Below are 23,628 nucleotides of genomic sequence, written 5' to 3' on the forward strand. Positions count from 1 at the left end.
CTCGGCTTATACTCGAGTCACGGTCGGCGGGTGAGGGGGAGAGGGCGCTGAGGCATTCTTACCTGCTTCCGGGGCTCCTGGCGCTCCCCCTGCCCGTCCCACGGTCTTCGGTGCCGCAGCTCTTCCCCTGTTCAGCGGTCACATGGGACCGCTCATTAGAGAAATGAATAGGCTGCTCCACCTCCCATAGGGGCGGAGCCGCATAATTCATTTCTCTAATCAGCGGTGCCGGTGACCGCTGACAGAGGAAGAGGCTGCGGCACCGAAGACCAGCTGTCCGGGGGAAGGAGCGGGACGCCGGGAGCAGGTAAGTATTGCATATTTACCTTCCCTCGTTCCACACGCCGGGCGCCGCTCCATCTTCCCAGCGTCTCTCCGCACTGACTGTTCAGGTCAGAGGGCGCGATGACGCATATAGTGTGCGCGGCGCCCTCTGCCTGATCAGTCAGTGCAGAGAGACGCCGGGACCGGACGCTGAGGAGCTGCAAGCAAGAGTGGGGAGTATGTGTTTTGTTTTTTTTATTGCAGCAGCAATGGCACAGATTTATGTGGAGTATCTATGGGGCAACGATGCAGAGCACTATATATAAGGCACAGCTTTATGTGGAGCATCTATGGGGCCATAATCAAAGGTCAAAGGTGCAGAGCATTATATATGGCACAGCTATCTATGGGGCCATAATCAAAGGTGCAGAGCATTGTATATGGCACAGCTATCTATGGGGCCATAATCAAAGGTGCAGAGCATTGTATATGGCACAGCTATCTATGGGGCCATAATCAAAGGTGCAGAGCATTGTATATGGCACAGCTATCTATGGGGCCATAATCAAAGGTGCAGAGCATTATATATGGCACAGCTATCTATGGGGCCATAATCAAAGGTGCAGAGCATTATATATGGCACAGCTATCTATGGGGCCATTGTGAAGAAAGCCCCTGTTCCTCCCACGTCACCAATCCGTGACGTCACTACACAGGCCCAGCTCTCCGGCGCCCCCTTTGTCTCTCAGGTCAGTAAGGGAACTGCACCTAGAGCAAATGGCCGCCGGGGAGACTGCCCTGTTACCCACACTGGGTATTCTAAGATTCGCAATCAGAGTAAAAGGATCAGCCCAAAATTAATTTATGATTTAATTGCCTTAAGGGCGCACTAGGTAATTACAATAATATACAATCACAATATATCAAGAGTTACAGTCAGAGTACAATATAACAACAATGATACAAGGCTTAAGGTATAAAGCTGGAGGTCACTTTACCAGGTTAGAGGTCGCTTGTGGAAGCCGGGGGGCGCAGCGTTCCGCAGGTCCAAAACTTTAGTTGCCGGGCAGCCCCCAGAAAGCGTGTGCTTGCCCCCTCTGGCTGGCGTATGCCCTGTTTCTTAGCTGGTCATCTTCTGAGTGTGTCACTCTCCACATGTTCCAGCTCTTAACCCTGCCGTGTCCCTCCCCCTGTAGCTGGGTGGGCTTAGCAATCTCCACCCCTCTGCCTCCCTGCGATATTTGTTCCAATATCTAATAAATGGGATAACTGCTCTCAGGATGATCGGATCAGCACACGGGCAGTACCAGCGCCTGTGGTTTGTTCTGCCGGTCGTACTGGGATCAAACCTGGACCCATTCGGTCCCTGTGGGAGGCTGATCTCTATATCTCGGGTTTCAGACCTCCCACGGATACAGGAGTCGCACCATTAGATGCACCATTTCTTTAGGACGAGGGGAATATTTTTTATGAGCCGGTACCTCGGACGATGCGCCCATAATTCACGATTCCATGTCAGAGACGGTTCGGCTGGACGACCATACTAGATGTGTATCCAGTGGCTACTTGACATGCGTGCTTTAATTAAGCCCCCATGCATTTCCAAGCCCCCTGCTGGTGTGGTTTCCTCCCTGAGCTTTGAAGTACCTTCTGCAATCTACACTGAGCTCAGCCAATTACCATACTAATAGGCACTATGTTCATTAGAAAAGGTGGGGGCCAGGAGCACTCCTCTCTGCAGACCTGTGACCAGGAGACAAAATGGAGTCACGCCAATCTGTGTTAGTATGCCCGTCCAAGATGGCGGCTGTTCCCTCATCACACCTCCCTGCTTTAGAGGGCGCTAGGGGGCATCACATTCCTGTGTTCCCCCGTGCGCCCTTCCGCACTTTCTCCTTGCCGGGACAACCCATCAGCATTACCATGGTCTCTGCCCCCTCCTCTGTCTCTCTCCGAGGCTGTCTCTGCCTCCTCCTCTGTCTCTCTGAGGCAGTCTCTGCCTCCTCCTCTGTCTCTCTCTCTGAGGCTGTCTCTGCCCCCTCCTCTCTCTCTGAGGCTGTCCCTGCCCCCTCCTCTCTGTCTCTGAAGCTGTCCCTGCCTCCTCCTGTCTCGCCCTGAGGCCGTCTCTGCCTCCTTCTCTCCTTCCCTGAGGCAGTCTCTGCCTCCTCCTCTGTCTCTCTCTGAGGCTGTCTCTGCCCCCTCCTCTCTCTCTAAGGCTGCCTCGGCCTTCTCTCTCTTTCGGAGGCTGTCTCTGCCTCCTCCTCGGTCACTCCATGAGGCTGTCTCTGCCCCCTCCTCTCTGTCTCTGAAGCTGTCCCTGCCTCCTCCTCTGTCCCTCTGAGGCTGTCTCTGCCTCTCCCTCTCTCTTTCTGAGACTGTCCCTGCCTCCTCCTCTGTCTCTCTCTGAGGCTGTCTCTGCCTCCTTCTCTCTTTCCCTGAGGCTGTCCCTGCCTCCTCTGTCCCTCTCTGAGGCTGTCTCTGCCTCTCCCTCTCTCTTTCTGAGGCTGTCCCTGCCTCCTCCTCTGTCTCTCTCTGAGGCTGTCTCTGCCTCCTCCTCTCTGTCTCTGAGGCTGTCCCTGCCTCCTCCTCTGTCCCTCTCTGAGGCTGTCTCTGCCTCTCCCTCTCTCTTTCTGAGGCTGTCCCTGCCTCCTCCTCTGTCTCTCTCTGAGGCTGTCTCTGCCTCCTTCTCTCTTTCCCTGAGGCTGTCCCTGCCTCCTCTGTCCCTCTCTGAGGCTGTCTCTGCCTCTCCCTCTCTCTTTCTGAGGCTGTCCCTGCCTCCTCCTCTGTCTCTCTCTGAGGCTGTCTCTGCCTCCTCCTCTCTGTCTCTGAGGCTGTCCCTGCCTCCTCCTCTGTCCCTCTCTGAGGCTGTCTCTGCCTCTCCCTCTCTCTCTGAGGCTGTCTCTGCCTCCTTCTCTCTTTCCCTGAGGCAGTCTCTGCCTCCTCCTCTGTCTCTCTCTGAGGCTGTCTCTGCCTCCTCCTCTCTGTCTCTGAGGCTGTCCCTGCCTCCTCCTCTGTCCCTCTCTGAGGCTGTCTCTGCCTCTCCCTCTCTCTCTGAGGCTGTCTCTGCCTCCTTCTCTCTTTCCCTGAGGCAGTCTCTGCCTCCTCCTCTGTCTCTCTCTGAGGCTGTTTCTGCCCCCTCCTCCCCCTTTCTGAGCGGATAGGGTACCCCTAACTGTCGGTCCCTGGGCCACGCCTCCGGTGAACCCTGCTGGACCGTTACCTGGAACAGCCATCCCTGGTCCCAGACCACCTGCTCGCGGTCTGACTCCCCAGGAGGCTGTGCCGCCTGCTCCTTGAGAGCTTTCAGGCTAGCATCAGCTTCCAACGCTGCCTGAAATCCCTGACTCGATGTGGCGAGAATGGACGACACTGCCACATCCGCTGTCAGCTCCCCGGGATCTGTCTCCTGGCCGCTGTCTGACTCGGCCGCCACTTGGTCAGAGAGGGGGAAGCCGTCGGACCTCTGCAAGGCTCCTTGGGCTCCGGCGCTCCCACTCCTGGTGACAGCGGCCACGACCGCTGTGCCCATGGGTAGCGCCTGCTTCCCCCCGGCTCCTGACCAAGTCGCCGGGTCAGGCAGACTTCCCTGCCCTCCTGACATCCCGGGTGTGGGGAACTCCTGCCCTGGGGTCTTACCTGGTGGCTCCTCTCCTGGGACGCCTCCTCCCCCCATGGCCTGTTCCTCTTCCTGCAGGGGCCCTAGACTCAGCAGGCTGGATTCACTTAGGGGCCCTACACTGCCCATAGCAGCCCCTCCCTCCACCTCTGTGCTCTCCCCTACAGTCTCCTCACCTGTCCTCCCTGTGAGCCCTGTGTGTGTGGTGTCAGTGTATGGATTACCCTCAGGTTTCAATCCCTCCTCCACTGTTGGAGGCACATTCAACACATCAACATTCACAGTAGAGTCATGACATTCTTGGGGAGCCGAACTTGGGGGTTCAGTGGCCACATACTGAGACACTATCCGCCCCAAATCGGTCCCAAGTAATACATTGGCAGGAATATTTGACGTTACTCCCACCTCCCGCACTCCCCTCCCGGCGCCCCAGTCCAAAAACACCTTGGCGACAGGCAGCGCTGGTTCCACGCCTCCAATTCCGGAGACGGAAAGGGTTTTTCCCGGTACCAAGTCTTGAGGGGACACCACCTCAGGACGTACCAGGGTTCGTTCAGCGCCTGTGTCCCGCAGTCCCATGACCGCTGAGCGGCCGATAGTGACGGGTTGGTAATTGTCCAGGGACCTCCCACCACCCCCTCCCACACATAAAACAGTGGACGGTTCCAGGGACAGGGATGGGGCCTTAAGACGCTGGGGACATGCAGACTTGAAGTGTCCCAGCTGGTTGCAGTGATGACAACGTCTGGGTTCTGCGCCTGGCCTGGAGAGGGCAGCAGGGGGGTACACCCCTTGCACTCTGGGGGCTGGGGAAACAGGGGCAGGATTGGGCTTACCCCCTCTCCAGGTGCTGCTGGCAGGCTTCTTCGGCTCAGGCACCCTGTTATTGGCATACTCGTCTGCCAGGGCGGCTGTAGCAGAAGCCCCCTTCGGTTTCTGGTCACGAAGGAACTGCTGGAGGTCCTCTGAGCAGTTCCACAAAAACTGCTCCGTGACGAACAGTTCCTGGACCTCCTGGCGGGTGGCGAGCGCTAGACCCGAGGTCCAGTGCTCTGCAGCTCTCAGCAACGCCCGCATGTGGTCGGTCCAGGTGTCCTTTGGGCCCCGCTGCAGGCTCCGGAACTTCTTGCGGTAGGACTCCGGGGTGAGGTTGTAGTGCTGGATCAGGGCCCGCTTGATGCTGCTGTAGTCCTGCTCCGCCCCGGCAGGTAAGTCCCCCAAAACTTCCAGGGACTTACCCCTCAAACGGGGGGTCAGGTATCTTGCCCACTGATCCGGGGCCAGATGGTGTTGAAGGCAGGTCCTTTCAAAGGCCAGCAAGAAGGAATCCAGGTCTCCATCCTTCTCAAGCAGAGGGAAGTCCTCGGCCCGGACTTTGGAAACCCTGGACTCTGGTGGTGCTGGGGCGTCCAGCGGGAGCCCGTGTTGAGCCATCTCCAGCCGGTGCTGGCGCTCCGCTGCTCTCTCTGCCGCCGCTTGCTCCGCTGCCCGCTCTGCAGCTTTCTCTGCCCGCTCCGCTGCCTCACGGCGTTCTGCACGCTCGGCCTCCGCTTGCTCCGCTGCCCGCTCTGCAGCTTTCTCTGCCCGCTCCGCTGCCTCACGGCGTTCTGCACGCTCGGCCTCCGCTGCTTTCTCTGCAGCTGCCATGAGTCTCATATAGGCGTCTTCATTACCCGCCTCGAGACGTGCCACTGCCGCTGCAACAAGGGTCGCTGATGTGGACAGGCTGGGGCGGGTAGGTGGTGGGTAGTCCCTTGCCGGACTAAGCACAGGTGGCTGGCTCCTTGGGGAGTCTGGGCTGAGCTCCCCCTCGCCTTGAACAGTACCATCCACCACCACCTCCTCGACCATAGCACTGGCCTGCGCCCTCACTGCACTCCTGGTGCCCTCTGCCATCTTCGGAACCTCTGGTTACTGACACAGCTGTAACCCTGGCCTTGCACACAACTTATTATATTTACACTCTGACCGTCTAGTGCTGGGCTGACCTTAAGACCCCAGCAGCGAAAGTTACCACTGGTAGTCTTTAGTGTCTGGGAGTAGGGGTCCCACACACACTATTACTCTGATCCCACGTACGCTGCCACCACTGTGAAGAAAGCCCCTGTTCCTCCCACGTCACCAATCCGTGACGTCACTACACAGGCCCAGCTCTCCGGCGCCCCCTTTGTCTCTCAGGTCAGTAAGGGAACTGCACCTAGAGCAAATGGCCGCCGGGGAGACTGCCCTGTTACCCACACTGGGTATTCTAAGATTCGCAATCAGAGTAAAAGGATCAGCCCAAAATTAATTTATGATTTAATTGCCTTAAGGGCGCACTAGGTAATTACAATAATATACAATCACAATATATCAAGAGTTACAGTCAGAGTACAATATAACAACAATGATACAAGGCTTAAGGTATAAAGCTGGAGGTCACTTTACCAGGTTAGAGGTCGCTTGTGGAAGCCGGGGGGCGCAGCGTTCCGCAGGTCCAAAACTTTAGTTGCCGGGCAGCCCCCAGAAAGCGTGTGCTTGCCCCCTCTGGCTGGCGTATGCCCTGTTTCTTAGCTGGTCATCTTCTGAGTGTGTCACTCTCCACATGTTCCAGCTCTTAACCCTGCCGTGTCCCTCCCCCTGTAGCTGGGTGGGCTTAGCAATCTCCACCCCTCTGCCTCCCTGCGATATTTGTTCCAATATCTAATAAATGGGATAACTGCTCTCAGGATGATCGGATCAGCACACGGGCAGTACCAGCGCCTGTGGTTTGTTCTGCCGGTCGTACTGGGATCAAACCTGGACCCATTCGGTCCCTGTGGGAGGCTGATCTCTATATCTCGGGTTTCAGACCTCCCACGGATACAGGAGTCGCACCATTAGATGCACCATTTCTTTAGGACGAGGGGAATATTTTTTATGAGCCGGTACCTTGGACGATGCGTCCATAATTCACGATTCCATGTCAGAGACGGTTCGGCTGGACGACCATACTAGATGTGTATCCAGTGGCTACTTGACATGCGTGCTTTAATTAAGCCCCCATGCATTTCCAAGCCCCCTGCTGGTGTGGTTTCCTCCCTGAGCTTTGAAGTACCTTCTGCAATCTACACTGAGCTCAGCCAATTACCATACTAATAGGCACTATGTTCATTAGAAAAGGTGGGGGCCAGGAGCACTCCTCTCTGCAGACCTGTGACCAGGAGACAAAATGGAGTCACGCCAATCTGTGTTAGTATGCCCGTCCAAGATGGCGGCTGTTCCCTCATCACAGCCATAATCAAAGGTGCAGAGGTAATATATTGCACAGCTATCTATGGGGCCATAATCAAAGGTGCAGAGCATTGTATATGGCACAGCTATCTATGGGGCCATAATCAAAGGTGCAGAGCATTGTATATGGCACAGCTTTCTATGGAGCATCTATGGGGCCATAATGAACTGTGCAGAGCATTCTATATGGCACAGCTTCATGTGGAGCATCTATGGGGCCATAATGAACGGTGCAGAGCATTATATATGGCACAGCTTTATGTCGAGCATCTATGGGGCCATAATGAACGGTATGGAGCATCTATTGTTATTTTTTAAATTCACCGGTAGCTGCTGCATTTTCCACCCTAGGCTTATACTCGAGTCAATAAGTTTTCCCAGTTTTTTGTGGCAAAATTAGGGGGGTCGGCTTATACTCGGGTCGGCTTATACTCGAGTATATACGGTAATTTATTGGTTCAACACCACTTTTTGACATGTTGATGCAGTGGCATCAGAATAATGGGAAAGGGCAATGTGTCAGCAGCTGTCATTGACTCCTAGCTCTAGGATTATTAATGAAAAGGTATCAGCCCGACACCCTCATTACTAGGTTTCTCTATCTCTATCCTTGGGCTCCCGCATAATTTTAACAACCAGCAGAGGGAAAGCAGACTACTGGGGCAGATGTTTATAGCCTGGGAAGGGGGTAATACCCATGAAGCTTCCCAGGTTTTAATATCAGCTCACTGCTGTATACTTAGCCTTTACTGACTATTAAAATGGGAGACACACCCAATAAAATGATGTAGGGTACTCCTATAATTAATAACCAGCAAAGGCGATGCAAACAGCTGCGGGCTAATATTAATAGCCTAGGAAGGGGCCATGGATATTTGTTCCTCCCAGACTAAAATCATACGCCAGTTCTGGTGCTTATCCTTGCTCTTCCTGCTTGCCCTGTAGCAGTGGCAAATGGGGTTCATATTCATGAGGTTGATGTTACCTTTGTATTGTCAGGTGACATCAAGCCCACATGTTAGTAATGGAGAGGTGTCTATAAGACACCTATCCATTAGTAACCTCATAATGATATTGTATAAAAAAAACATAACCAGAATAAAGTCATTTTTTTAAATAATGACACTCTTTTTAATAATCTTAATTAAACCATACTTAGGCCGGGTTCACATTTGCGTACGGGGGCTTTGTGGAGGGCTGCTTACGTCCTCTTTTAAGCCCCGCCTACTTCCGCATACTTCTGTATGCGTCCTGCGTACCTATCTTTAACATTGGTTACGCAGGACATGCGGATGTATGTGGATGCATCGTTTTGACGCGCCCGCCGTCTGCACAAAATGCAACTTGTGTTCCCATGCAGTCGCGTCAAGACACATCCGCATGTCCTGCATACCCAATGTTAAAGATAGGTACGCAGGACGCATGCAGAAGTATGCGGAAGTAGGCAGGGTTTAATGGAGGATGTACGCAACCCTCCGCAAACCCTCCGAACGCTAATGTGAACTTAGCCTTATCAAACGCCTAATCCACCAAAGCCAAAGTCTCCTGCAGCAAAAATAAAATAAACCACAAATATTCCTCACCTGTCTACCGAGAAGATAATCCATAATGTCCCACGACGATCCTGATCACTTTGAGAGTAGTCACATCATTGATGTGACTGCTCTGAAAGATGGCCAGCGATACACTGACAGGAAATAATTGCTCCCACAGTGTATCACTGAGCTGCCGTGAGAGTTCACCGGAGTTCATCAGCTGATCAGATCTGGTGATCTCCCTTATGGCATCAGTGCTACGTTGGAAAGTTCTCACGCAGCGGTGTTGTAAGTGAGAGCTGATTAATTCCGGTGAACTCTCACGGCAGCTCAGTGATACACTGACAGGAGGTAATCGCCACTGCCACTGCCTTTCAGGGCTTATCTACAGCATTTTATAATGCTGTAGATAAGCCCCTGGTCTGACCTGAAAGATTAGAGAAAGTTTTATATTATACTAACCCGGGAGGGGGGGGGGGGCAGTCCGGTTCGGTCTGATCCGATGGGTGTCACGGGTCTGTGTCGCCTCAGGGTCCTGGTTGTCATAGTGGTGTTGCTTTTCTCACGGGGGAGAGTGATGTCACGCTTGGAAGCGATGGAGGATTCCTTTTAACAGAAAGCACATACAACACCGTTCTGACTCCAGGCCAGAAGGGGATCTCTACACCCTACTTCAGGGGAGCTGCTCTCTCTGGTCGGGAGGAGGAGTTAGTTGCTAGGCAGTCGGGAAGAGTTGGTCAGTTGGTGCCAGACAGACTGGAGCAGTCTAAGGCAGAAGGAGGGGTGAGGGGCCATACAGCCTGAGGTGCTGTAGCTCCTAGATGGCGAGATACAGAAGGAAGAACAGCTTTTAGCTAACATGCTGGGGAGCGAAGCACAGGAGAGTTGACAACAAGGGAGATTAGAGCTACCTCCCTGACAGAGCGCAGATACCGATAACTGGAAGACCGAGGTTGTGTCATACTCTAGGAGGCACAGCAGAAACCGGTAGGACAGCTAGACTACATGTAACTTGTCCGCCCTAATACCCAGGAGACACAGTGACACATAGAGCCCAGGTCGTAATAGAGACCCTGTAAAAAGGCTCGAGTCACTTGTCATACGGGTTTGAGTCTTACCTACAGGGGTACAGAGAATTGAGAGGGCCTTGCCAGAAGCCTTAGGCAGTAAGGGACTACAATACCACCGCGCTAAAAGGAAGGCTTTTAACTCCACCTGGTTAAAGGGGACTCTGAACTCTCTTCCAAGCCGGCCGGACCCTGCCTGTACCTGTGATCTGATGCCCTGGACTGGGGCTGCCTGCTACCATCAGTAGACCAGGTAAAGAGACTGCAAACGTGTCCTCCATTCTTTATCGCACCACTCACCATCTTCATCTACTACACCAGGAGTCCTGGGGACCCAGCTTCACCTGTGGGAAGCTATACCATCCCAGCTGCCATAACATCACCCCAGAGGACCCCTTAAAGCAGCGTCGGTCATCCCTGACCGAATACCACAGGTGGTGTCACGAACTCTTATCTTACAAATCCTTTTAAGACCTTTTCTTTAAAACATGGGCACCCAGGGTCACGGATCGGGTTACCACTGCTGTGACACATCCCTTTAAGTACCGGACCCAGTGCAGAGTACCCCATGGCTTTGGCGGGCGTTCCAGGTCCAAATCTGGTGCCTCCCATCTTCTTGCGATGCCGCCCTCCTGTTGCTTCAGCGCTCCTGCGCAGGCGTACTTATCTGCCCTGTTGAGGGCAGAGTAAAGTACTGTAGTGCGCAGGCGCTGGGAAAGGTCAGAGAGGCCGCACTATGACTATGTCCAGGACGGGAGAGATAGACCAGAGGAGTCAATTTGCATTCCTCAAGGGCCGCCAACAGGTCATGTTTTCAGGATTTCCTTAGCATTCCACAAGGTGCTGGAATCATTCTGTGCAGGTGATTAAATTATCACCTGTGCAATACAAGGAAATCCTGAAAACATGACCTGTTGCCGGCCCTCGAGGAATGCAGTTTGACACCTCTGTCATAGACCATACGGTGTCCAGTGTTTCTTTCTACATCGTGACAGTAAGCTTTTCATCAGGGATGTCATTTAAATAACAAATTTCATAGATTTAAGCAAAAACTCAGATTTAAGTGCTCAGCGTAGGATGCAGGATAAATGTGAACAGAGCTTTATTCCAATCTTAGAGTGGTAGAATGAACAAGTCAACAGCATTTCAAGAATTGCGTTTATTTTTTTTATTGCTATTTGTTGTGGGATAAGTGATAAGGCAGCCTTATTCCTCAAGTCACTACGATTTTTAGATTTAGTTACTTTTACACACAAATGGTAAAAGATAGATATAGAGGTAGACATTGAGATTTTTTTTATATAAAAAAAAAAATTTGCGTCACCATATTTTGAGAGCTAGAATTATTCTTTTTTTTTTTTTCTTCCTATAGTCATGTGAGGGCTTGTTTTATTGTTTTCTGGAATGAGTTATAGATTTTATTAATTGCATTTTGAGGTGCGCAAAAAGTAGCAATTCACCTTTAAAAGAAAACTGAAACCCTACCTTTTCCGCCAAGCCTAAAACTTGAAGTAACCCTTGTTCCACTATACTGCTACTTGACCACTTGTAACCTCACCTACTCTATCTTCAACCATCACTTGTAGACTGTGAGCCCTCATGAGCAGGGTCCTCTCCTCCTATAACTGTCAGGGACTTGTTTTGTTCAAGATTATTGTACTTGTTTTTTCTTATGTATACCATAAAAACCTGCTCTGCCCAAAGCGCCGCCCCCTTCTGAATGCGCTGTGATTCCGGATGTGTTCATTGCACACATCCGGAATCTCCGCACCCCATACATAGGGCCCTGTGATTTACCTTGCAAGGGAAACAGACATGATGTGTTCTAAAAAGACACGCCACATGTCCGTAAACACAGGGCCGCCGGGTGCGTGTTCACACGCATAGTGGAGACGGGATTTCATAAAATCCCCTCCACTATGCTGTAACATCTGGACACTGCGGGTTGAACGCTGCGGTTGCATGCAGCATTCAATCCACAACTAATCTGGATGTAACCCACCCGTGGACACATACCCTTAGTACATTTGTATTTATCTTATAGATATGTTGTTGCATTATCATACAATAAATAATGTATACTTTATATTTTGGCCAATGGTAACTTTGGTAAGAGCTAAGTGGGCGAACACCAACCACCAACAGGTTGCAACAATTTCTCAAGGTTGTTTTAGTCCATGACCACACTGGAATAGAATATCCTACCATCAAAACTAATAGCCTTTTGTCACCAGAGCTAGCTATAGATGACCAGCTAAGATTTAATTTAATTTTGTAAAAATATGAAAATATTTTTTTTGTGGTTACAGTAGCATCTGAATGTAAATCTAACCAGTAAATCTGTGAAAATGACCTTTAAGAACTTTTGTGTATTTCAGGAAATGTTCTGTATGGCTTTGGGAGAGTTTGAAAGGAGGGAATTTCGAAAGTTTAGTGCACATCGGAGAGCCCATTCTATGGGACATGGGGGCATCGTTCACATCACAGCAGACATTTCAGACACTTGTTGCATGCAGGTAAGTGCGTAGAGCAAATTTTCTATTTATTTGCTATGCAATACTATGTTGAGACACAGGTCTGAAAATAGTAATTTATGAAGAACCTATTTTTCTGTAAGACAAATTAAGTGTAGTCTTGTAGCAATTTGAACAAGCAAAATGGAAAGCATCCTTTATGTTGTATATAAGAAGTTACTTTATTTCTTGTCAATTCAGTCTTTTTTTTTATTCCATAAAAGACTGGTGATTCATGACGTTCCCTGACTAACGCAGCAGCTGTGGAGGTAACTCCCACTGTTGTGCTGTAGAGCTGCTGTATAGTGGAACACAAGAACGTATGCTCAGCTATAGAATAGTTTCCAAGGTCAGTGCTCCATACAAATGCTGCACATCATTGTTAGTTCATCTCCACAAACAAGTATGACTAATTAGTATTATTTATTTTTAATTTGATAAGGGTGGGTTGGAGGCCAAGTTTACAAAAAAAAAGTGCAGCATAAACTTATAGTATCATTTGCAGATGGATTTTCACACTTTGATTAAGTAATGTAAAAAAATTGATACAAAAAAAGGCTAGGGTTCCATCAAAAAAAGGTACGCCTTGTCTTTGCCAATTTACAAGCGTAGTCTATATGTGTAATGAGGTTTGCAATTCATATATTCAGTGTTTGCATATATTTTGACACCCAGTGTGCTGCTCCACTATGTTGCATATCTAATATATAATTGCCTAGAATACTACTTCCTGCAATTTGTGCCAACTTCCGTGGCTTTGTCCGGAGCTATTGTCCGGAGCTAATGTCCGGAGCTAATGTCCGGAGATAAGTGACGTCACCAGTGTCCTACACCCAGGCAGAGCACAGTGGCCCCAGGCAGAGCACAGTGGCCCCAGGCAGAGCACAGTGGCCCCAGGCAGAACATGGGGCCCCAGGCAGAACATGGGGCCCCAGGCAGAGCACAGGGGCCCCAGGCAGAGCACAGGGGCCCCAGGCAGCATATGGGGCCCCAGGCAGAGCACAGTGGCCCCAGGCAGAGCACACACCAAATCGGAGGCCGAGGGGCCCTGCCCACCAAATCGGAGGCCGAGGGTCCCCGCCCACCAAATCGGAGGCCGAGGGTCCCCGCCCACCAAATCGGAGGCCGAGGGTCCCCGCCCACCAAATCTGAGGCCGAGGGTCCCCGCCCACCAAATCTGAGGCCGAGGGTCCCCGCCCACCAAATCTGAGGCCGAGGGTCCCCGCCCACCAAATCTGAGGCCGAGGGTCCCCGCCCACCAAATCTGAGGCCGAGGGTCCCCGCCCACCAAATCTGAGGCCGAGGGTCCCCGCCCACCAAATCTGAGGCCGAGGGTCCCCGCCCACCAAATCTGAGGCCGAGGGTCCCCGCCCACCAAATCGGAGGCCGAGGGTCCCCGCCCACCAAATCGGAGGCCGAGGGTCCCCGCCCACCAAATCTGAGGCCGAGGGTCCCCGCCCACCAAATCTGAGGCCGAGGGTCCCCGCCCACCAAATCTGAGGCCGAGGGTCCCCGCCCACCAAATCTGAGGCCGAGGGTCCCCGCCCACCAAATCTGAGGCCGAGGGTCCCCGCCCACCAAATCTGAGGCCAGGGGTCCCCGCCCACCAAATCGGAGGCCGAGAGGCCCCGCCCACCACATCGGAGGCCGATGGGCCCCGCCCACCAAATCGGAGGCCGATGGGCCCCGCCCACCAAATCGAAGGCCAGGGGTCCCCGCCCACCAAATCGAAGGCCAGGGGTCCCCGCCCACCAAATCTGAGGCCGAGGGTCCCCGCCCACCAAATCTGAGGCCGAGGGTCCCCGCCCACCAAATCTGAGGCCGAGGGTCCCCGCCCACCAAATCTGAGGCCGAGGGTCCCCGCCCACCAAATCTGAGGCCGAGGGTCCCCGCCCACCAAATCTGAGGCCGAGGGTCCCCGCCCACCAAATCTGAGGCCGAGGGTCCCCGCCCACCAAATCTGAGGCCGAGGGTCCCCGCCCACCAAATCTGAGGCCGAGGGTCCCCGCCCACCAAATCGGAGGCCGAGGGTCCCCGCCCACCAAATCGGAGGCCGAGGGTCCCCGCCCACCAAATCTGAGGCCGAGGGTCCCCGCCCACCAAATCTGAGGCCGAGGGTCCCCGCCCACCAAATCTGAGGCCGAGGGTCCCCGCCCACCAAATCTGAGGCCGAGGGTCCCCGCCCACCAAATCTGAGGCCGAGGGTCCCCGCCCACCAAATCTGAGGCCAGGGGTCCCCGCCCACCAAATCGGAGGCCGAGAGGCCCCGCCCACCACATCGGAGGCCGATGGGCCCCGCCCACCAAATCGGAGGCCGAGGGGCCCCGCCCACCAAATCGAAGGCCAGGGGTCCCCGCCCACCAAATCGAAGGCCAGGGGTCCCCGCCCACCAAATCTGAGGCCGAGGGTCCCCGCCCACCAAATCTGAGGCCGAGGGTCCCCGCCCACCAAATCTGAGGCCGAGGGTCCCCGCCCACCAAATCTGAGGCCGAGGGTCCCCGCCCACCAAATCTGAGGCCGAGGGTCCCCGCCCACCAAATCTGAGGCCGAGGGTCCCCGCCCACCAAATCTGAGGCCGAGGGTCCCCGCCCACCAAATCTGAGGCCGAGGGTCCCCGCCCACCAAATCGGAGGCCGAGGGTCCCCGCCCACCAAATCGGAGGCCGAGGGTCCCCGCCCACCAAATCTGAGGCCGAGGGTCCCCGCCCACCAAATCTGAGGCCGAGGGTCCCCGCCCACCAAATCTGAGGCCGAGGGTCCCCGCCCACCAAATCTGAGGCCAGGGGTCCCCGCCCACCAAATCGGAGGCCGAGAGGCCCCGCCCACCACATCGGAGGCCGATGGGCCCCGCCCACCAAATCGGAGGCCGAGGGGCCCCGCCCACCAAATCGAAGGCCAGGGGTCCCCGCCCACCAAATCGAAGGCCAGGGGTCCCCGCCCACCAAATCGGAGGCCGAGGGTCCCCACCCACCAAATCGGAGGATGAGGGGCCCCACCAACCAAATCGGAGGCCGAGGAGCCCCCACCAAAAGTAAGTGCGGCCCCAAAAGTAAGTGCGCCCCCGGGTGCAAAAGTAAGTGCGCCCCCGGGAGCAAAAGTAAGTGCGCCCCCGGGAGCAAAAGTAAGTGCGCCCCCGGGTGCAAAAGTAAGTGCGCCCCCGGGTGCAAAAGTAAGTGCGCCTCCGGGTGCAAAAGTAAGTGCGCCCCCGGGTGCAAAAGTAAGTGCGCCCCCGGGAGCAAAAGTAAGTGCGCCCCCGGGAGCAAAAGTAAGTGCGCCCCCGGGTGCAAAAGTAAGTGCGCCCCCGGGTGCAAAAGTAAGTGCGCCTCCGGGTGCAAAAGTAAGTGCGCCCCCGGGTGCAAAAGTAAGCGCGCCCCCGGCCCCGGGTGCAAAAGTAAGCGCGCCCCCCAGTCCCGTGTGTGAAAAGTGCTGCTGTAAAGCTGGTAGCGCTGTTCAAGCACCATGTATTTCCTTCAGGAAATGCCCATCTAATATATAATTGCCTAGAATACTACTTCCTGCAATTTGTGCCAACTTCCGTGGCTTTGTCCGGAGCTAATGTCCGGAGCTAATGTCCGGAGCTAATGTCCGGAGCTAATGTCCGGAGCTAATGTCCGGAGATAAGTGACGTCACCAGTGTCCTACACCCAGGCAGAGCACAGGGGCCCCAGGCAGCATATGGGGCCCCAGGCAGAGCACAGTGGCCCCAGGCAGAGCACAGTGGCCCCAGGCAGCATATGGGGCCCCAGGCAGAGCACAGTGGTCCCAGGCAGAGCACAGGGGCCCCAGGCAGCCTATGGGGTCCCAGGCAGAGCACAGTGGCCCCAGGCAGAGCACAGGGGCCCCAGGCAGCATATGCGGCCCCAGGCAGAGCACAGGGGCCCCAGGCAGCATATGGGGCCCCAGGCAGAGCACAGGGGCCCCAGGCAGAGCACAGGGGCCCCAGGCAGCATATGGGGCCCCAGGCAGAGCACAGGGGCCCCAGGCAGCGCACAGGGGCCCCAGGCAGCATATGGGGCCCCAGGCAGAGCACAGGGGCCCCAGGCAGCATATGGGGCCCCAGGCAGAGCACAGTGGCCCCAGGCAGAGCACAGGGGCCCCAGGCAGAGCACAGGGGCCCCAGGCAGAGCACAGGGGCCCCAGGCAGCATATGGGGCCCCAGGCAGAGCACAGGGGCCCCAGGCAGCATATGGGGCCCCAGGCAGAGCACAGTGGCCCCAGGCAGCATATGGGGCCCCAGGCAGAGCACAGGGGCCCCAGGCAGCATATGGGGCCCCAGGCAGAGCACAGTGGTCCCAGGCAGAGCACAGGGGCCCCAGGCAGCTTATGGGGCCCCAGGCAGAGCACAGTGGCCCCAGGCAGAACATGGGGCCCCAGGCAGAGCACAGTGGCCCCAGGCAGAGCACAGGGGCCCCAGGCAGAACATGGGGCCCCAGGCAGAGCACAGGGGCCCCAGGCAGCATATGGGGCCCCAGGCAGAGCACAGGGGCCCCAGGCAGCATATGGGGCCCCAGGCAGAGCACAGTGGCCCCAGGCAGAGCACAGGGGCCCCAGGCAGCATATGGGGCCCCAGGCAGAGCACAGTGGTCCCAGGCAGAGCACAGGGGCTCCAGGCAGCCTATGGGGCCCCAGGCAGAGCACAGTGGCCCCAGGCAGAACATGGGGCCCCAGGCAGAGCACAGGGGCCCCAGGCAGAGCACAGGGGCCCCAGGCAGAGCACAGGGGCCCCAGGCAGAGCACAGGGGCCCCAGGCAGCATATGGGGCCCCAGGCAGAGCACAGTGGTCCCAGGTAGAGCACAGGGGCCCCAGGCAGCCTATGGGGCCCCAGGCAGAGCACAGGGGCCCCAGGCAGCATATGGGGCCCCAGGCAGCATATGGGGCCCCAGGCAGAGCACAGTGGCCCCAGGCAGAGCACAGGGGCCCCAGGCAGAACATGGGGCCCCAGGCAGAGCATAGGGGCCCCAGGCAGAGCACAGGGGCCCCAGGCAGCATATGGGGCCCCAGGCAGAGCACAGGGGCCCCAGGCAGCATATGGGGCCCCAGGCAGAGCACAGCGATATTTTGGACCACTGTGCGGTGTTTCAGACCCCCTGTGTGATGTCTGGGGCCCTGTTCTTAAGTATATTAAAGATTAAAGTAACGTATATTAAAGTATATTATAGATCAAATTTGACACGTTTATGAGCACCATTGAGTGATATACTCAAGAATGACATAATTTTTCAACATTTTATGGTTTCAAACTGTAAACACTCAGAGTTTTTTTTACTTCAACCAGAAAACCTGATATGATAAAAGTCATAGTATTCTGAATCTTTAACTTATAAAGATACCTTTACATGGGGTGATTATTGGTTCCAGAGAGGCTTTCGGCCGATAATCGTACACATGGCTGGTGACAGGACAATACAATATAAACGTTCAAAGGTAAACACTGATAACATTAAAATCTAATATATAATTGCCTAGAATACTACTTCCTGCAATTTGTGCCAACTTCCGTGGCTTTGTCCGGAGATAATGTCCGGAGATAAGTGACGTCACCAGCGTCCTACACCCGCTCAGGGTGGACAAAGATATATGCCTTCGTGGTGCGCGGCACTTTTCTGATTGGTTGCCGCCTGCCGCGAGCGACCAATCAGAAATGTGCCGTACTGTCAAGAATTGTCAAGAGCTGGTGAGTGCAGCCATTTCTTGTTCTTTATTACTATTATTTATTAATTGTATTATTCTTACATTTGAATAAATAAAGTATATATGGATTCTAGACTCCCGATTCTTTAGAATCGGGCTGCCATCTAGTATATATATATATATATATATATATATATATATATATATATATATATATATATATATATATATATATATACTGTATAACTTCTAATGTGCCTGTTCACATTTGCTTCATTCTGTTCAGAGGTGCTGGTCAGATTTGCTTTTTCAAGCATTCATGTGGAGGTTGTGACTGCCTTCATAGTTGCTTGATAACAGTACTAGGAAGAAAGTAGTGCAAAAAGGGTCTTGTATGACATATGTTGTGAATTTGGTTTTTGGGCTCCCCCGGTGGTCGCTGGTGGTACTGGACTTGTGTGCTTCACTTTCTCTGTTCACCTGTTTCCATCAGGATGTGGGAGTATCCTATTTAGCCTTGCTGCTCAGTTATTCTAGTGCCGGCCATCAATGTAACCAGAGCCTTTCTGTTGCATGTTCCTGCTTCTAGACTACTATCAGCTAAGTTGGACTCTTAGTCCTAAGTTTGTTTGCATTTTTGTTCCAGTTCACAGTTATGTTATGTTTCTGTAGCTGGAAGCTCTTGTGGGCCGAAATTACCACTCCGGTGTCATGAGTTGACACATGAGTCTTAAAGTAATTTCTGGATGGTATTTTAATAGGGTTTTCAGCTGACCGTGAAGTTCCCTATTGTATCTTCTTACTATCTAGTAAGCGGACCTCGCTTTGCTGAACCTACCTTCATACTGCGTATGTCTTTTCCTCTGAACTCACCGTCAATATATGTGGGGGGCTTCTGTCTCCTTTTTGGGGGAATTTCCCTAGAGGTAAGCCAGGTCTGTTTTTTCCTCTATTAGGGTTAGTTAGTTCTCCGGCTGGCGCTGGGCGTCTAGGGATAAAACGTAGGTACGTCACCCGGCCACTGTTAGTTGTGTGGTAGGTTTAGCTCACGGTCAGCTCGAGATTCCATCACCCAAGAGCTAGTCTGTTATTTAAGTTCTCTGACGTTCCCTTGCCATTGGGAACCATGACAGACATACAATTATAGTACTTAATCAGATTGTACTAACCTGATTTATGATTTCAAAAACATTTTTAAATCATTTGTACAGCTTCTGCAGATCCACGGATTACAAAACCGACAAGTATGAAGATAAAAATTATTTGTGGATGTCTCCCTTGCTGCTGTATAAGATGTCAAATCTCATTGATTTATTCAAACGTGTTTTTTAATATATTCAACACGTTTGGGAAAAAAATTATTAAATTTCAGCTCACCACCGTGACGGCTTTTTAAGACGCTCCAGCGTGGATGTAATTCAGTCCAAACTAAGCACAGCTGTTTCCAAACAAGAAGAGTTTTTCCAGCGAGCGTTGGAGGAACAGTAGTAGATGTTTTTGCAAAATCACCCCCCAGAACTCCGCGATTCAGTGGATGCCTTTATCAACTTCACTAAGTCCAAAGTTTCTAACAACTGTTCCATGTTTGCCATGGCCCACTTTGCTATTTGTGTCCCATGATAATGCGTAAGTCTTGTTTCAGCATCTTGCGGTTTTCCACTTGAACTTGAAAGTAGAATAGATCAACGTCCTCCTGCTTGGCATTTTTTGTTGGGGAGTAGACTTGTAGAACCGTGGTATGGATTGGTGCTCCTTGTAGTCTCACTAAGATGACCTTGCGGCTTTGGTCCTGACGCACTATGAGCATTGCTCTTACTCGGTCAACCATCGGATATTCCCGAGTAGCTTGACTACCTTCAAACCTAGGCACATATTCCTGCACTATATTGAATTATTTTAGTTGTACACTCCCAAGTTGTTGTTTTTTTTTTGCATAATATGGATGTAGATTGCCAGGCCTTTCTTCCGTGCAACTATGTGGCACCTGTAAAGGAGCCACACTGAATCAGCTTTGTCAATACAAACTGACTCATCATGCAACGTCATCCTGCTGCCGATGAGGTTACTGGGCCGTACGCTAAGTCTGGTGCCTCAGTTAAAACCAGTCTGCCTGGGGTGTCCCTGATGGCAAAATACAGTGCCGATGGCATAGCTTTTAACATTACTGATGCACCCAAACACATAATACACACAACAGATAAAAATACAAACATCAAATCCACAATACAGACATCAAGTACACAATAACCCATGAGATATACACAATCTAGACAGCAAATATACACCATATAGGCACCAAATACAGATATCAAATACATAATACGTATTAACACCTCAAATATACAGTATTGACAAAATTCTACAGTACCAAAACAATACCAATATACAGAGTCCAAATAATACCAACATATCGTGCTCAAATAATATGTACCAAAAAGCAATCGGCCAAATGCCAAAATACAGTGCTCTAAAAATACAAAACAAATACTAACATACAGTGCCCAAATATGAACCAAAAAATCCCATCCAATTGGCACCAATATACAGTGCTCAAAGCAATGACAATATAAGATTCCCAAAGTCAGAACAAAAGCACTAAATAAGGCTAATAGAAAATACAGAACACAAATAGCAACATGTATGTCATGAAAACCTTTTACTTTTAGTCATGAACTTGCAGCTCTCTAGCACCCCCCCACCCTCAGGTCAGTTAAGGTACTGCACCTAGGATAAGTAGTCACCGGAGAGGCTGCCCCTTCACATACTGGTTATCGGAGCACTCTGCAGTGAGGGCTATGTATGTATGTATGTGTATGTATATATCTATATCTCCCTATGCCGAGAGTGCATGTATAAACCTCTGGTCCATCACTGCCAGGATCCCCCAATAACACCAGAACTCTATGCTGCCACCAGTTCCTCTTTAGATATAAGCCGGTCCGGTACCAAGCCTATATTGGGTCAGAAACCAACCCCGAGTAATGTGAATTTGCGCAGCGTATGTGTCGGTTCAATCATAAAGCCAAAAGAACGAAACTAGCAAATTTGTTTACTCCAGAAAAAATCAGCAGTGTTTACAAAAATGACAAAAGATATTACAAAAGAGGCAAATACAAATATGTACAAACCGTTATAAAAGAAAAGTGATAAAGGTACAAACTTACTAAATCTCAGTCACAGGTATGACATGTCGATAAAGGGGAGGGGAGTTCCCAGAGAAATGATTCAGCACCCCAGCATGATTGCTTCAGCTGTCTCTCCGGCTCTGAATAAACTCCCAAAATGGACATTCCTGTTTTATGGTTCAGCCATACACTTGTAGACTCCCACTTTGGCTGACCTCACATGTGGGCTGTTTCCTGGGAGATGCACCTATTTTGCAAAGTTATCAAAAACTCCTTCTGTCCATATCTTTGGCCCGGAAGCTCGCAGGCCAACGATATTGGCATTATTTTTACCCCTGTGATTTTACCATTCTTTAGAGTCCAAACACTGTATGTCTGTGATTTACTGGTGGGTAGAAATTAATTTCCCAGGTTTCCGATGGCCCTAAATGCCGCATAACGCTGCCATGCCTAGCCCTAATTGCCCAGATCCTGGAAATCTAATTTTCATGTTTCTAGGGTTACTGTGTTTCGATGAATTCTACTTTGAGTATTCTGCCTAGCAGACAAAGGGATTCTTGGTGGGAACACATTCAGCTCTCTGCGAGCTGGCCAGCAATTAAACTGATCATTTGTTTGGAGGGGGGGAGTGGAAATTCAGAGGTGGGAAGGAGCTGCAAGAAGGATTTTGGCTTTACAGAAATCATTGGGGGGAGGAATAGCAGGCTACCCTGGCTGTGTAACCCATACAATGGAAAATAATTAATATTTTCCTGATATAAATAATAGCAACATGTAGTGCTCAAAATATGTACCAAAAAAATCCCACCCAACTAATGCTAACATACAGTAGCCAAATAATAATAATATTCAGTGCCCAAATATTGCCAACCAAATACCAATATACTGTGCCCGAAGTTTGTAGCAGATAATCATTTCTGCTACAGATAGCAGGGCTGTAGCCCTGATATCTATAGCACAAGCGATCAGAAGATCGCAGCTTAGTCTCGTTTAGGGTATGTGCATGTGTAGGTGAAACCTCTGCGGATTTTTCCACACCTGTTTTGAGAAATCCACAGGTAAAAAGCACTGCGTTTTACCTGCGGATTTACCGCAGATTTTATGCGTTTTTTTGTGCGGATTCCACCTGCGGTTTTACATCTGCGGATTCCTATTGTGGAACAGGTGTAAACCGCTGTGGAATCCGCACAAAGAATTGACATGCTGCTGAATAAACAACGCTACGTTTCTGCACATTTTTTTTCTGCAGCATGTGCACTGCGGATTTTTTTTTCCATAGGTTTACATGGTACTGTAAACTCAGGGAAAACTGCTGCGAATCCGCAGTGTCAAATCCGCTGCGGATCTGCAGCAAAATCCGCAACGTGTGCACATACCCTTAAAAGTTTAATATTTTTTTTAATCGCCCCATTCAAAATAAAACCATTAAAAAAATACAGATTTGTTATCACTGCATTCAGAAACACCCGAGTCTTTCAAAATATAAAAATAATTAATCCGATCGGTAAACTATGAAACGAGGGAAAAAAAATCAAAACTGCAGAATTACGTTTTTTGGGTCGCCGCAACATTGCAATAACAGACGATCAAAACATCGTATCTACCCCAAAATTGTATCAATCAAAACATCAGCTCAGCGCACAAAAATAAGCCCTCAACCATATCATGAAAAATGGAAACGCTATGGGTCTCTGAAAATGGGGCTTTTTTTCTTTAACAAATTTTGTTGTTGTTTTTTTTTTTTTTTCCACCACTTTAAATACCAAACATGCATATGTTCTTTATCTATGAACTCATAATGACCTGGAAGATCATATTACCAGGTCCGTTTTAGCATTTAGTAAACATGGTAAAAAAAAAACCAACAAAAAACCCTAAAACAATTGTGGGATTGCACTTTTTTGCAATTTCACTGCACTTGGATTTTTTACCCAATTTCCAGTACACTATATGGTCAAATCAATGGTGTCATTCAAAAGTGCAACTCATCCTGCAAAAAACAAGCCCTCACATGGCTTGACGGAAAACTAAAGCTATGGCTCTGGGAAGAAGGTGGCAAAAAAAATGAAAACGCAAAAAATGGAAAATCCCAAGGTGGTGAACTTAAAATTAATTTTGTTCATGGAAAAACCTTTTACTATTCGTGCTAAAAAGAAAACGCCCACACAAGCTCTGGATAATTGAGTTTGTTGTTCTACTGGAGCAGCATGTACTATACTAAAATGTACAGAGATCTGTGTTAACTGACATCTGAACATTCAGATATTACAAATTATAGAATCTCAATGTACAGATGTCAAATTTGTACATAGATAACCGTAATCTTTGCAGGTACTGTGCTGTCAGGAACTTCAAGCCATGTCCCTCGGTTAAGACTAGTGTTGAGCATTCCGATACTGAAATATCGGGTATCGACCGATATTCACTGTATCGGAGTTCTGATACTTTTAGAATATCGAATACCGGAATCGGAAGTTCCCATAGTGCAATGATGCACTATAATGGAGTGTGGATGGAGACTGCGAGTCTGTGTGTGCGGGCGGGACCGTCTGGGGTCTGCACGGGCCTGCCGGGGGTCTGTGCGGGCCTGCCGGGGGTCTGTGCGGGCCTGCCGGGGGTCTGTGC

The 23,628-nt window shown here is 51.2% G+C and overlaps 1 protein-coding gene across 6 annotated transcripts in view; it reads left to right on the forward strand.

Moving 5' to 3' along the window:
• The window catches only part of PRICKLE4 (prickle planar cell polarity protein 4), a 96,624-nt gene that overhangs the window by 64,849 nt on the left and 8,147 nt on the right, over positions 1 to 23,628 (forward strand). For all 6 annotated transcript variants that reach the window (XM_077295293.1, XM_077295295.1, XM_077295297.1 and 3 more), the window contains one exon: positions 12,113 to 12,250. In XM_077295293.1, the coding sequence (XP_077151408.1) occupies positions 12,113 to 12,250 (138 nt within the window). The remainder of the gene's footprint in view (positions 1 to 12,112; positions 12,251 to 23,628) is intronic.

Source organism: Ranitomeya variabilis, chromosome 3, assembly GCF_051348905.1.
Source record: "Ranitomeya variabilis isolate aRanVar5 chromosome 3, aRanVar5.hap1, whole genome shotgun sequence".
In the NCBI taxonomy this organism is placed as follows: Eukaryota; Metazoa; Chordata; class Amphibia; order Anura; family Dendrobatidae; genus Ranitomeya; species Ranitomeya variabilis.